The following is a 15,737-nucleotide window of genomic DNA, read 5'->3' as shown; positions in this document are numbered from 1 at the left end:
ATTGAGCATCTTTTCATGTGTCTGTTGGCCATCTGGATGTCTTCTTTGGAAAAGTGTCTATTCATGTCTTCTGCCCATTTCTTCAGTGGATTATTTGTTTTTTGGGTGTTGAGTTTGGTTAAGTTCTTTATAGATTTTGGATATTAACCCTTTATCCGATATGTCGTTTGCAAGTATCTTTTCCCATTCTGTCAGTTGCCTTTTAGTTTCGTTGTTTCCTTTGCAGTGCAGAAGATTTTTATCTTGATGAGGTCCCAATATTCATTTTTGCTTTTAATTCCCTTGCCTTTGGAGCAAGAAATTGTTGCGGGTGAGGTCAAAGAGGTTGTTGCCTGTTTTCTTCTCTAGGGTTTTGATGGTTTCCCGTCTCACATTTAGGTCTTTCATCAATTTTGAGTTTCTTTTTGTGTGTGGTGTAAGAAAGTGGTCTAGTTTCATTCTTTCACATGTTGCTGTCCAGTTCTCCCAGCACCATTTGTTAAAAAGACTCTTTTTTCCATTGGATACTTTTCCTGCTTTGAAAGGTTGGTTGGCCATACATTTGTGGGTCCAATTCTGGGGTCTGGGGTCGTCGTCGTCTTCTTCTTCTTCTTCTTCTTCTTCTTCTTCTTCTTCTTTTTTTAATCTTTATTTTTGAGAGAGAGAAAGACAGAGCGCAAGCAGGGGAGGAACAGATAGAGGAGACACAGAATCCGAAGCAGGTTCCAGGCTCTGAGCTGTCTGCACAGAGCCCGACATGGGCTCAAACCCACGAACTATGAGATCATGACCTGAGCCGAAGTCGGACGCTTAAGTGACTGAGCCACCCAGGCACCCCTCTGGGGTCTCTATTCTATTCCATTGGTCTATGTGTCTGTTTTTGTGCCAATACCATACTGTCTTCATGATTACAGCTTTGTAGTAGAGGTTAAAGTCTGGGATTGTGATGCATCTTGCTTTGGTTTTCTTTTTCAACATTACTTTGGCTATTTGGGGTCGTTTGTGGTTCTATAAAATTTTAGGACTGTTGTTCTAGCTTTGAGAAGAATGCCGGTGTAATTTTGATTGGGATTTCGTTGAATGTGTAGATTGCTTTGGGTAGTATTGACATTTTAACAGTATTTATTCTTCCATCCATGAGCATGGAATATTTTTCCATTTCTTTGTGTCTTCTTCAATTTCCTTCATAAGTTTTCTGTGGTTTTCAGCATACAGATCTTTTATATCTTTGGTTAGGTTTATTCCTTGGTATTTTATGGTTCTTGGTGCAATTGTAAATGGGATCAATTTCTAGATTTCTCTTTCTGTTGCTTCATTATGGGTGTATAGAAATGCAACCGATTTTTGTACATTGATTTTGTATCCTGTGACTTTGTTGAATTCATGTATCAGTTCTAGCAGTATTTTGATGGAGTCTGTCGGGTTTTCCATGTATATAGTATCATGTCTGCGAAAAGTGAAAGTTTGACTTCTTCTTTGCCAGATATGATGCTTTTTATTTCATTTTGTTGTTTGCTGAGGCTAGGACTTCCAACACTATGTTAAACTACAGTGGTGAGAGTGGGCATCCCTGTCATGTTCTTGATCTCACTGGGGAAATTCTCAGTTTTTCCCCATTGAGGATGATACTAGCTGTGGGCTTTTCATATAGCTTTTATGATGTTTAAGTATGTTCCTTCTATCCTGACTTTCTTGAGGGTTTTTATTAAGAAAGGATGTTGTATTTTATCAACTGCTTATTCTGCATCTATTGACAGGATCATATGGTTCTTACCCTTTCTTTTATTAATGTGATGTATCACATTGATTGATTTGTGAATATTGAACCAGCCCTACAGCCCAGGAATGAATCCCACTTGATAATGGTGAATAATTCTTTTTATATGCTGTTGAATTCGATTTGCTAGTATCTTGTTAGGAATTTTTGCATCCATGTTCATCAAGATACTGGCCTGTAGTTCTCCTATTTTGTGGGGTCTCTGTCTGGTTTGGGAATCAAAGTAATGCTGGCTTCATAGAATGAGTCCAGAAGCTTTCCTTCCGTTTCTAGTTTTTGGAACAGCTTGAGAAGGATAGGTATTAACTCTTCTTTAAATGTCTGGTAGAATTCCCCTGGGAAGCCAGCAGGCCCAGGTCTCTTTTTTTGTTGGAAGATTTTTGATAACTGATTCAATTTCTTCACTAGTTATGAGTCTGTTCAAATTTTCTATTTCTTCCCATTTGAGTTTTGGTAGTGTGTGGGTGTCTAGGAATTTTGTTCACTTCTTCCAGTGGTCCAGTTGTCCTGTTTGTTGGCATATTGTTTTTCATTGTATTCTCTGATAATTGTTTATATTTCTGAGGGGTTGGTTGTGATAAGTCCAGTTTCATTCGTGATTTTATCTGTTTGGGTTCTTTCTCTTTTTGAGAAGTCTAGCGAGGGGTTTATCAATTTTGTTTATTTTTTAAAAAAACCAGCTCTTAGTTTCACTGATCTGTTCTACTGTTTTTTTAGATTTTGTATTATTTCTGTTATAATCATTATTATTTCTCTTCTTCTGCTGGCCTTGGGGTTTCTTTGCTGTTCTGTTTCTAGTTCCTTTAGGTGTGCTATTAGATTTTGTATCTGGGATTTGACTTACATGAGGATTATATTTATAATAAGGACGCCATTTATACTTATAGATTTTATGATTAAATAATTGGCCTGTAACAAAATTTAAAGCAATAATGATTTAACAAAATTATTTTTAAAAATGTTCCTCATATTTAGAATTAAAATTTATAGTTCCTTTGTTCTAATAGCTGCTTAGTAATTCAAACATGAAACAAAATGTAGCATAGTAATTCAAATAGTAAAAGCATAATGAGATATTGTCATATCATTTTCTTTTAGTGCAGAATAAATTCATGACAGGGAGTTTTGGAATGCAGACAGTGTATTGATTTGGGTATAAGTGTGTTCACTTTAATGTTTCATCAGGTTGTATATTATATGATTTATGTACTTGCTGTGTGTACATTACGTTTGAATCAAATTAAAGAAATTGCCATTAAAATATGAAGAAACTTACCTTCTTTTCTTTTCTCTTTCAAGGAAATGATTATTGACAGAGTAAATGGACAGGCTGTTCCTAGGTATTTGATATATGACATAATTAAATTCAATGTAAGTACCTTTTATAGTTTATAAAATTGCCCTTGAGATAATAGTTATATTTTTACACATAAAAAATGTTACTGCCGGGGTCCCTTGGTGGCTCAGTCAGTTAAGTGTCTGACTTCAGCTCAGGTCACGATCTCAGGGTTTGTGAGTTCAAGACCCGTGTCCGGCTCTGTGCTGACAGCTCAGAGCCTGGAGCCTGCTTGAGATTCTGTGTCTCCCTGTCTCTCTCTGCTCCTCCCCCGCTTGCACTCTGTCTCTCTCTTTCTTAAAGATAAATAAACATTAAAAAAATTTTTAAGAAGTGTTACTGCCTTAGAGATAGTAGGAAAGAAAAATTGTGACTGAGGTTACTCGTATGAAATCTTAATAATTTTTTACATTTCTTTGTCTTTAGAGTTTTTTTAGATACTTCAGGTGAGTAAAGAAAAATAGTTTAACTGATAAATAAGACAGCATTTTATAGGATGTAAACTCTTGGTTTTAGTTATTCTATACCCACTTAAAAAAACAAATCCACAAATTTTATTACTGTTACTTAAAAAAAAGAGAGAGAAGCTGATTCTGGGTGTTGAGCATGTAACTTGGGGACATAAAGATGTTATTCATGAGTACAGGCAGGAAACTTAAAACAAAATATATAATTCTGTTATAAACAGATATCAAAAAATAGGAATTACATTCTCTACCCATGCTATAGTTTTAGACCAGCCCCCAAATCTGCCTGTTTAGTTTAATTTTAGTATCACTGTCTACATTATTTAGACAATACAAGATGACTCTATAAATGCAAGAAACTCTTTCAACAGTGTACACCTACGAAAAGGTATAATCATTTCTCTAGACGTACATTATTCAAATTGCATAGTCATTTAGTATTCAAAGCAGACTAAAAGCAATTAAGAATTCTGGACTTAAAAGTGTTGTCTAAGTGTTAGGATTTTGAAGATTTATAACAAATTTTTAAAAGTTCTCTTTTGGGGTATGTATTTTACTTAGTATTATTTTTTGAAGCTTATTTATTTTGAGAGAGAATGCACATGCATATGAGTAGGGGGTGGCAGACAGAGAGGGAGAGAGAGAGAATCCCGAGCAGGCCCTGAGCTGTCAGCACAGAGCCTGACGCTGGGCTCGATCTCATGAACTGTGAGATCATGACCTGAGCTGAAACCAAGAGACGAACGTTCAACCGACTGAACCACCCAGCCACCCCTGGGGTATGTATTTTAAATTACAGTATCAAGATTCAGGATGCGTTAATCCAGGTTACTTTAAAAAAGGCATTTTTTTTTTTTCCTGGAAATTTTCTATATATATATATATATATGTGTGTGTGTGTGTGTGTGTGTATTCAATATATATATTTGTGTTTGTGATTACTGTATTCCTCAAAAGTAATGCTTTCCACAATTGACTATCCTTATCACAGATTTTGGAATAATGTTCATTGGCCCATAATGAGACATGAAGGGTGGTGGTTGCGTTGTTTTGTTGTGATTGGAGAAGTTTTGTCTTCTTTGCTTTTTGACGTTGAGCTCTGCTTTAATATGTGTTCAGTGCAGGTTCACTTCTTAGCCTGGAAACTTTGACAATAGCCTTCTAATTCTTTAAAAAATAAATATGAGAAGTTTCAGTGTATACAAAAGTATAGAGAATAATTTAAGGAATATACATGTATTAACCATCAGATATGTTGAAGCTTAACATTTTGTCATTTTTACCTATTTTTTGAGATAAGAAATAAATCATTACAGATCTAGTAGAAGTTTCTTGTGCACACCTCTCTCATCCAAAACAGGACGACCTTTTATGCAGAAGAAACTTCTACCCTGTATTTGATATTTATTATTTTCATGAATGTTTTTAATATCTGTACTGTCTATGTGTGTGTCCATAAAATAATATGGTATTGTGGTGAGAGGTTTCTAGTGTTATATAAATGCCATTGTACTGTACTGTGGTATTCAGCTTTTTGGTCCACATTATTTTGTTGAGATTTATCTGTATTAATACATATAGGTTTAGTTCATTCATTTTAATTAGTATTGAGTATTAATTTGCATAAATATATAAAAAATTTTTTTCCTTTTGAACATTTGGGTTTCCATATTTTGCTGTTATACAACTATTGAACAGTTTTATATATTCTTGTGTGCATACATCAGAGTTTGTCTAGGACAGTTTTCATTCTTGGGATGTAAACACCTGAGATGTGTTTTTAAAAAGTACAGTTCCTCACTCCTGCCTATGATATAGAAACCTACATCACAGAGATTCTGAATTGGCAACTTTAGGTGTATTTGCTACCTTGTTGAATTCCTCTCAGAAGTAGGTGTAACAGCTTACCACAGTTGGTATTATCAGACTTGAAAATTTTTGCTAATTGGATGCGTATGAAATGGTATTTCATCTTGTTTTAATTTGCTTTTCCCATATTACTAATGAAGTTAAGGCATTTCAAACGTTCATTTTTACTTATTTGGATTTTTTAGTGTGTGATTTAATTGTAAGTTGAATATTCTAATTTTGTTATTTGGTTGTCAATCTTAATGTGTAGGAATTAATTATTCTGGATTCTAATACTTTTTTGGTTATGTATGTGACCGTATCTTTTGCAGATTAGTATCTAATGATGCACAGAAGTTTTTCATTTTAATGAAATCAAACTTACTGGACTTGAAAGTTTGTGCTTTTGCATCCCGTTTAGGAAATTCATCCATATTTTGCTGTGATATGATTAGGTTATGCTTTAACTCTCTAGGGCTGTAATTATTTACTCAATAAATATTTATTGAGTGCCTATTGCCATATTTCATTGGTTTTAAAGTCACATTTTCCCCCACATTTCTGATATTAGTATATATTTATAATTGAAACCATCATATATTTAATTCCTTAATTTATTATGGAGCCTTGATGATTAGCCAGCTTATTTTGAATCACGAAGCCAAGGTCACTATTAGAAAAAAGTCATTTTTTTAAATAATCGTTAAAAATCTTTTTAGTTCCCTTATTTTGTACAAGAATTTCATTAATCATCTTTTATATATATTGTTCTAGGTATTGGATATACATAGGTGAATAAGACATAATTTCTGGCTTTCAGGGAGTTTGTAATAAGAGTACACTGGCCTCCAAAGAAGGCCGTTATCACAGATTTGAGAAGAAATTTTTTGTTTGTGTTTATGTATTCAGTTTTTGTCTGTGTTATAATATACAGTTGTACATGTATGCAATTCATTAGAAATTAACATACATATATTATAAACATTTGTTAGGTATGTATTTAGATTGGGTACAAAATCAAGAGAAATTTGTGGACCACTGGACTCATGGACGAGGAATAAATGTAAAGAATTATGATAGTATAACAACAATGCAGGTATGTTAGGGATATAGAAATGTATGACAGGCACTAGAGAAGTGAGAGTATTTCAGTTTAGCCAGGGTGTAGTTGAGTTACTGAAGTGTTGACTTGCAGATAGAGAAAGTTACATGGATTAATTTTGAAGGATAGAATCATGGATGTCAGGAGCATTAGGTGGTTGTTAGTGTACTTGATGTCTGGGGAGATATGGGACACAGCAGGAAAAGCAAATGGATTGGGGTCAGGTGACTTGAATAAGGCATTTTAGCTTAGTTCTGTAATAGGGCACTATTGATTCATTTTAGTTATGTTCATGATAGGCTCACACTTTTATTGTTTTGAAAGATGAACTACAGTGGCAGCTTAGATAGTATTTTGAAGTGAGAAAGAATTCAAAACTAGAAGGCCAGTTAGTTAATAGTTACTGAGTTCTTCCTGTTGTCTGTTTTCAATGATTTACCATCTATCTATCAACTGCCTCCTTTAGTATAGGCAGCATAGATTTGCAGATGAACCTGCTTTCAGTTTTTTCTTGTTGTTTTGATGAATTTATGTATACATACTTTGAAGTGAAAAGTATTTAGGAGAGAATTAAGACAACTTACATATTTGTAAACAGTTAGGCTTTTTATTTAAAAAAGGAGGACTTACTTGTTCCACATTAATTTTATAGGGATCTGAATTCATCTAATAGGTATAATAAATAAGCCTAACATTTCAGGTTTTTCAGCCTTATTGATGATGTAGGTGGTATGGGAAAGATTACACATGAACTTTGTGATCATTGACTAACATTTCTTCAATACATACGTTTTACAAACAGTTGTATGCCTTTATGTAAAGGGAACATGTACTACCTCATATCTAGGGCTTATTATTCTTTGCTGAGTATCAAAATTGTCATCCTTTCAAAGCTGAGAAAAAATCATTCTCAAGGCATATTTAATGTCTACAGCTTAAGCAAATGCTGCCACCCTTTTGTAAGCATTAGGTTGTATAAACGTTAGGTTGGGTGATATAGATTAGGGAAGAGGAAGAAGATGAAAAGGTGAGAAAAATTCATGGAAGGGTGTCCCATCTGCAAAATAAAAAAGAGGGGTACTTGATATGAGGTGATGTTACTTATCTGGATGATACTGTCACCAGATGAAGTGTTATAAACTATATTTGTCTATACCATTTGGATAGTTTAAGCCCCTACCTTCAATTTATGTAAAAAGTATATGCACTCTTTTTATTTCATGGTTCAAATCATAGATACCACTTATATGGACCATGTTGTATATATACTGTATATAGAGAACTTTATAACTGTATAATTGAATATATTATGGAAACTTTGTTCTAGATTAGTTTTCAGAGTTGAGAATGTATTTGTCTAATAATTATTTTCTACTTGTTGATGTATTAGCACTTTAAGCAACAAAAAACATTATAGGCGACTGTGTTGCTTATTTTGATATGTTATTTGCTTATACTTTCCTGAATTATGTGGATTTTAGTTTCATACTGGTTTTATTAGTTCATATAATTGTACTAATTCAAATAATAAAAATGATTAGTCAGTATATTAACACTTTAATTCAGATGTGAAAACTTCAGTTTATATTGGAGAATATTGTATCATTCTTATACTATTTCATGCATTTATAATTTTAAAATAAATAACTCTTGTGTGTCTATGTGTGTGTGTTTAGGTGTGTTTATTAGTCAAATTAGGACTGACATGTGGTTGTGCAATCTGTGCACTGGACAACTTTAAAGATGCTCCTTACATAGACTGCTATGTACATTGTGATGGCTTTAATAATTATGCTGATAAAATAGTTTTTAGTATTGAAATTGAAATAATTGTCTCATTTGATTCAGGCACAGCCAGTTGGAGATTGTGATTTTAATATTCGTCTGCAGTGTATAGAAAGAGAAATAATAAGTCCTCGACATGAAAAAATGAAGACTGGGCTCATTGACAAAACACAGGAACCATTTAGTGTCAGAAATAAGCCATTTTTTGACATCTATACTTCAAGAAAGGTAAAATTTTCTAATTAGTCCTTACAGTGTGTCATAATTCAGCTTGTGAGAGGATTATGAATGACATATTACTGCCCAGTTGTCTTGATTTTTCCAGAAATTATTTTAATTGAATATAGCACTATTCTGGACAAACTTGTGCAATTCCCAAGTCTTCTCCAGAGTAAGATTCTCAGTGGTGGAAACTTAAACTAGGTTCCTTTCTTGTTTCTCATAATAGTTTTTGATTCATGGCTGTTGGTCTATGTTATGTTTTTTAAAAAGCTGTAGACAGTAAAGAATGAGATAGAGTGAAAATTACCTGTTATGCCTTCTGAAGTTCACCAACCACCAGTGGTTGGTACTTACTCCTATTTAAAAAAGCATTTGCATACGTACATAGATTGAGGGTTTTCTTTTGTTTCTTTCTGTTGTTTTGACACTTAAAATGCATCATTCTGGGATTGTTGTTTTCTTTATCTAACAGTGTGGCTTGGAAATTATTTTCAGGTTAGTGCTTAGAGATTTGTCTCATTATTTTTAACTACTACATAGTATTTGACAGTAAAGATGCAACATGAAATTATTATATTTTGGAGAAGGGGTGGTTATGATAGAATAATATAGGAAGTATAGCAACATCTGCAAGTATGCATTTTAAACTCTTTTCTAATATAATCCCACATGCTAGATGATGTAAATTTTTGTAGTATTTTACCCGCTTCTGCTCATGTCCACTTAATTTGGAATGAGCCCTTGGATATAATAGCTACGGTAATCCCAGCACTGTCCAGTGCCTATCATTTTTCATGTCAATGAATACGAAGTTATTATTCTGTTTTTATGGAATTTTTGCATAACACCTGCTTGGCATGGAACTCTTGGTTGATCCCTGCTGCCATGATCTTCCCACAGCTCGCTGCTTGCCTTTTGTGTCTGTTTTGGCAGCAGGGATGTTAAAGGGGTATCTATTTCTGTGCCCTGCCCAATCTGTAGGGTAAGGGTGAGGATAAGGTTGATAGACACTTAACATGGACTATGTCATTGGTGAAAATTTGCTAACTGGAGCAATGCATTCTTATAGAAACACTTTCTAAATTATAAATCAGTGTAAAAGTTGAGCAGAGGCCACATGGTTTCAGTTTGCATTCATTTTTTAAAAAAACTAACTTGACAGCTTGTGCTGTCATAATTCAAGTTCAACATTTAAGAAAATGTCTTAGATCATACAGTTTCTTTAGTTACAACCAGTGCTACTTAGAAATATTTGCGGTGGATTACTATTAGAACTGTTCTTAAGGGATGTGAAGCAGTTAGGTTGAACAACTTTTCATGTAGTTTTTCACTAGTAAAACCTGTTTTTTGTTTAAACACTTAGCTTATATAACCCCTAAAAAATTCTAAGATACTCTTTTTTTTAAAAGGAATTCTAGGGGTGCCTGCGTGGCTCAGTCAGTTAAGTGTTAGACTCTTGATTTCGGCTCAGGTCATGATCTCACAGTTTATGAGTTCGAGCCCCACATCAGGCTCTGCACTGACAGCACGGAGCTTGCTTGGGATTCTGCCCCTCCCCGGCTGACGTGCGCATGTGCATTCTCTCTCAAAATAAGTAAACTTAAAAAAAAAATTAAAAGAACTCTAGTATGTGGAATTTTAAGTATAACTTCCTCCTCTCATTTTCCAGTTCTGTTGTTTTTTTTTTGTTCCATGTAATAAAGAAGAAAAGCACATTTTGTAGCAGAGTTGGTCTAAAGGGTAAGACTACAGCAACACCAGTTATAGGATAGTAGCTACATGTAACAGATGATTGCTGTAGAGATTCTTATTATTTTTATCATTACTAATGGGAATGGGTGAAATAGTGATATTATGAATAATAAAGCATTTTTGAGAGAAGTATGTATCATTTTTTATGAGGAATGCTAGTTTTTATGTGGATTTAAACAAAATTTACAACTATGAAGAATGCACAGAAATGTGTAGAATAATAGAATTTTATTTCTATATATCTATAAAATCTTGGAGATAACTTTGATTTTAGGACTTAACATAGCTCTGTTAACAACCTACTCATTTTGTCATTTGATCTGTCAAGTCCAGTGAAGAGATAATGAGTTGTTCAGTTTTTAACTTTAGTATACATAATTAGAATACAGCATCCAAAATAGTAAAAACAAATAGCAGCTTCTCAGATTACAGCTTATTTGTATTTACAGCTTGTTTGTATTTACAGCTTGAAGGCCAATTAAAAGAGTATTATTTGAATGGATTAATATGTTTATAAAATTTTTAAAGTCACACAGCAAAAAGTTTCTATGAAAGTTTTCTATTCATTTATCACATCAGAAGAATAACCATTGCCATTAGCTTATAACTGTATCCATCAGAATTTTCCTATGCATATATAAGCAAATACATTTACTATTCTTACCAACCTTATCCAAGAGATGATTCTTAACACACCATTCTGTGCTTTTATTCTTTCTTTCTTTTATTCTATTCTTTGCTTTTTTTACTTAATATATTTTGAGTCCCCTTACCCCAATATTGGTATGTAGAGATAGTCCCCCCTTTCCTTTTTTTTTCACAGATGCAAAGATTTTCATCTTATCAGTACCATAATTTAACTATTCCATAGTCTTAGACATTTGAGTTATTTTTAGACATTGGAGTTATTTTTAGTCACTTGATAAGTTTTTGTTTGTTTTGTATATGAATATCCAATTATTTCTGCACCAGTTATTGAAGAGACTGCCCTTTTTTCATTGACTTGCTTTTTGCACCTTTATGAAAACTAAGTTGTCATGGAATGTCTGGGTCTTTTTCTAGACTCTGTTCTGTTCCCTTGATTGTATTTGTCTGTCTTTACACTAGTACCACACTGTCTTGATTACGTTTCAGATTAAACCTTGAAATGAGATAGGATTAACCTTCCAACTTTCTAGGCCTTAGCATTTTCTTTTTTTTTTTTTTTTAAATTTTTTTTTTTTAACGTTTTATTTATTTTTGAGACAGGGAGAGACAGAGCATGAACAGGGGAGGGTCAGAGAGAGGGAGACACAGAATCTGAAACAGGCTCCAGGCTCTGAGCTGTCAGCACAGAGCCTGATGCGGGGCTCGAACCCACAGACCGCGAGATCATGACGTGAGCCGAAGTCGGCCGCCTAACCGACTGAGCCACCCAGGCGCCCCTAGGCCTTAGCATTTTCATGTGAATTTTAGAATAAGTTTGTCAGTATCTACGAAGTGCATGCTGGGATTGGATTGGAATTGCATTGAATATATAGATCAATTTGGGGGAGAAGATTTGATACCCTAACAGTGTTGAGTTTTCCAGTTTATCAAACTGGTATTTCTCTCCTTTTATTTAGGTCTTTAATTTCAGAAAATTTTTTTGTTTAAACAGATGAACATAAGGGAAGAAAAGCAAAAATAATATAAAAACAGGGAGGGGGACAAAACATAAGATACTCTTAAATACAGAGAACAAACTGAGGGTTGCTGGAGGGGTTGTGGGTGGGGGGATTGGCTAACTGGGTGATAGGCATTGAGGAGAACACTTGTTGGGATGAGCACTGGGTGTTATATGTAGGGGATGAATCACTGGATTCTACTCCTGAAATCATTATTGCACGATATGCTAACTAACTTGGAGTAAATTAAAAAAATAAAATAGAAAAAAAAGAAATTTTTGTGGTTTTACTCATCTGACTTTTTTCAGATTGATTTCATACTCTTTGATGTATTATAAATAGTATTTAAATTTTCAATTTTTAATTGTTGATAACATATAGTAATACATTGATTTTTGTATATTGATTTTTTTTCTTGCAGTCTTGCTAACTCACTTATTACTTTACTAGATTATTTTTTTAATTATTTATTTTTGAGAAAGAGAGAGAGAAAGAGAGAGAGAGAGAGAGAGTAAACACAAGTGGGGGAGGGGCAGAAAGAGAGGGAGACACAGAATCTGAAGCAGGCTCCAAGCTCTTAGCTGTCAACACAGAGCCTGACATGGGGCTTGAATCCACGAAGTATAAGATAATGACCTGAGCTGCAGTCAGACTCTTAATGAACTGAGCCACCCAGGTTCCCATGTACTAGCTTTTTATAGATTCCATCATATCTTTTTACATAGACAGTCATGTCCTCTGCAAAACAAAACAAAAAAAAAAGGGCACTTTTAGTTTTCCTTTCCAATCTGGATACCTTTTTATTTTTTCTCTTGCCTTTTTAGACTGGCTAAGAGCCTCTTATTTAATGTTGAATACAGGTAGTGAGAGTGATACAGCCATATTTATTCCTTTTCTTTGGAATAGGAAAAGTCTATTTTAACTATTAAGGGTGCTGTTACCTGTAGGACTTAGCAGATGCCTTTTATACAAGTTTTTAAATTTGAAAGCTGTTGATTTGGGGGGCACCTGGGTGGCTTAGTCAGTTAAGCATCCAGTTTTGGCTCAGGTCATGATCTCACAGTTGTTGGGTTTGAGCCTCGTGTTGGGTTCTGTGCTGACAGCTCAGAGCCTGGAGCCTGTTTGGCTTTCTGTGTCTCCCTCTCTCTCTGTGCCCCTCCCCTGCTGGTACTCTCTCTCTTTCTCTCTTTCTCTCTGTCTTTCTCTCTCTCTCTCAAAAATGAATAAAAACATTAAAAAGCATTTTTAAAAATAAGAAAAAAAAGAAAGCTGTTGATTTTGGTATACAGACTTTATTTTTCCAGTTCTCACTATATTTTGTTGTTTATAATTCTTCAGTTGATTCTCTTGGATTTTCTAGGTATTCAATCATATTAAGTATAAATAGACACAGTTTTATTTAGATTTTTAATATATTTTTCTCTTGTCTGATTCAGTTATGCATGAATACAGATTTTTTTTTTTTTTCAACGTTTATTTTATTTTTGGGACAGAGAGAGACAGAGCATGAACGGGGGAGGGGCAGAGAGAGAGGGAGACACAGAATCGGAAACAGGCTCCAGGCTCTGAGCCATCAGCCCAGAGCCCGACGCGGGGCTCGAACTCACGGACCGCGAGATCGTGACCTGGCTGAAGTCGGACGCTTAACCGACTGCGCCACCCAGGCGCCCCTATGAATACAGATTTAAATTGCAGTGATAGTTATAGGGATCTTGTTCTTGATTTGCATGGCGGTGCTTCTAGTGTTGCTTACAAGTATGTGGTGCCTCTGAGTCTGAAATCTATTTTATCAGGTTAAACAAGTATCTGGTTCTTTTTTGCTGAGTTGTTTTACTTTTAAAAGCTGAAAGATTTATGCAGTCCGAAGAGAAACCAGAATATTGAGTTGTTTTACCTTTACTCAAGAATAGGTATTTATGGGGTGCCTGGTAGCATAGTCAGTTGGGCGTCCTACTCTTGATTTTGGCTCAGGTCATGATCTCGTGGCTTGTGACATTGATCTTCACATGGGGCTTTTTGCGGGCGGTGTGGAACTGGCTTAAGATTTTCTCTTCCTTTCTCTCTGCCCCTTTCCCCTGAGTGTGAGCTTTCTCCCAATGTAAATAAATAAACATTAAAAAAAAAAGGTATTCAGTATTGCCAAATGACTTTTCATCTATAGATATAATACAATTATCTTTTTCTGTTAGATTTATTTATCTCATGAATTATATGAAAATATGTCCTAATATGATAAGTCCTGCTTAATGTATTGTTACTATTTTTGAAGACTTCATTATTATTGTTATTTCTTTTCTTTACAGCAGTTTGGTTCACAACTTTTTTTTTTTTTTAAGTTTCACATTTTTATTTAAATTCAAGTTAGTTAACATATAGTGTAGTATTGGTTTCAGGAGTAGAATTTAGTGATTCATCACTTACATACAACACCCAGGGCTCATCACAGCAATTGCCTGCCTTGATCCTCATCACCCATTAAACCTATCCTTCTGTCCAGTTCCCTTCCAGCAACCCTTGGTTTGTTCTCATTAGTTAAGAGTCTGTTTTCTGGTTTGCTTCTCTCTCCCTATGTTCATTTGCTTTATTTCTTAAATTCTGAATATAAGTGAAATCATATGGTATTTGTCTTTCTCCGACCTATTTTGCTTTGCTTAGCATAATACTCTCTAGTTCCATCCATGTTGTTGCAAATGGTAAGATTTCATTCTTATGATGGCTGAGTGATATTCCATTGTATGTATGCATATATATACACCACATCTTCTTTATCCATTCATCAGTCAATGGACATTTGGGCTCTTTCCATAATATAGCTATTGTTCATAATGCTGCTATAAACATTGGATTGCTTGTACCCCTTTGAATCTGTATTTTTGTATCCGTTGGGCAAATACCTAGTAGTGCCATGGCTGGATTATATTGTAGTTTCATTTTTCACTTTTAAGGAACCTCCATATTATTTTCCAGAGTGGCTGCACCGGTTTGTATCCCCACCAACAGCATAAGGGAGTTCCCCTTTCTCTGCATCCTTGCCAACATCTGTTGTTTCCTTGTGTTGTTAATTGTAGCCATTCTGACAGGTGTGAGGTGATATCTCATTGTAGTTTTGATTTGCATTTCCCTGATGATGAGTGATATTGAACATTTTTTTTCATGTGTCTTAGCTATCTGGATGTCTTCTTTGGAAAAATGTCTATTCATGCCTGCTGTCCATTTTAATTGGATTATTTTTTTGGGGTTTGAGTTGTATACGTTGTTTATAGATTTTGGATACTAACCCTTTATCAGATATGTCACTTGCAAATATCTTCTCCCATTTCGAAGGTCGCCTTTTAGTTTTGTTGGTTGTTTCCTTTTCTGTGCAGAGCTTTTTATTGTGAAGTCCCAATAAGTTCATTTTTGCTTTTGTTTCCCTTGCATCAGGAGACATATCTAGTAAGAAGTGGCTATGGGTGATAGCAAAGAGGTTACTGCCTGTGTTCTCCTCTCAGATTTTTGTGGTTTTCTGTCTCGCATTTAGGTCTTTTATCCATTTTGAGTTTATTTTTGTGTATGGTGTAAGAAAGTGGTCCAGTTTCATTCTTCTGCATGTTGCTGTCCAGTTTTCCCAGCACCATTTGTTGAAGAGACTTTTTTCCATTGGCTACTCTTTCCTGCTTTGTCAAAGATTAGTTGACCATATTGTAGTGGATCCATTTCTGGATTTTCTATTCTGTTCTATTCATCTCTGTGTTGTTTTTATGCTAGTACCATACTGTCTTTTATCACTTCAGCTTTGTAATATGATTTGAAGTGTGGAATTGTGATGCTTACAGCTTCGCTT

At 34.6% G+C, this 15,737-nt stretch overlaps 1 protein-coding gene across 2 annotated transcripts in view; it reads left to right on the top strand.

Moving 5' to 3' along the window:
* Positions 1 to 15,737, top strand: part of RNGTT (RNA guanylyltransferase and 5'-phosphatase) — a 314,047-nt gene that overhangs the window by 97,685 nt on the left and 200,625 nt on the right. For both annotated transcript variants that reach the window (XM_025925311.2, XM_086707399.1), the window contains exons 10-11: positions 3,056 to 3,127; positions 8,358 to 8,522. In XM_025925311.2, the coding sequence (XP_025781096.1) occupies positions 3,056 to 3,127; positions 8,358 to 8,522 (237 nt within the window). The remainder of the gene's footprint in view (positions 1 to 3,055; positions 3,128 to 8,357; positions 8,523 to 15,737) is intronic.

Source organism: Puma concolor, chromosome B2 (genome assembly GCF_028749965.1).
Source record: "Puma concolor isolate L17-30 chromosome B2, mPumCon1.1.hap2, whole genome shotgun sequence".
NCBI lineage: Eukaryota > Metazoa > Chordata > Mammalia > Carnivora > Felidae > Puma > Puma concolor.
This window is presented reverse-complemented; position numbering and strand designations above follow the sequence as displayed.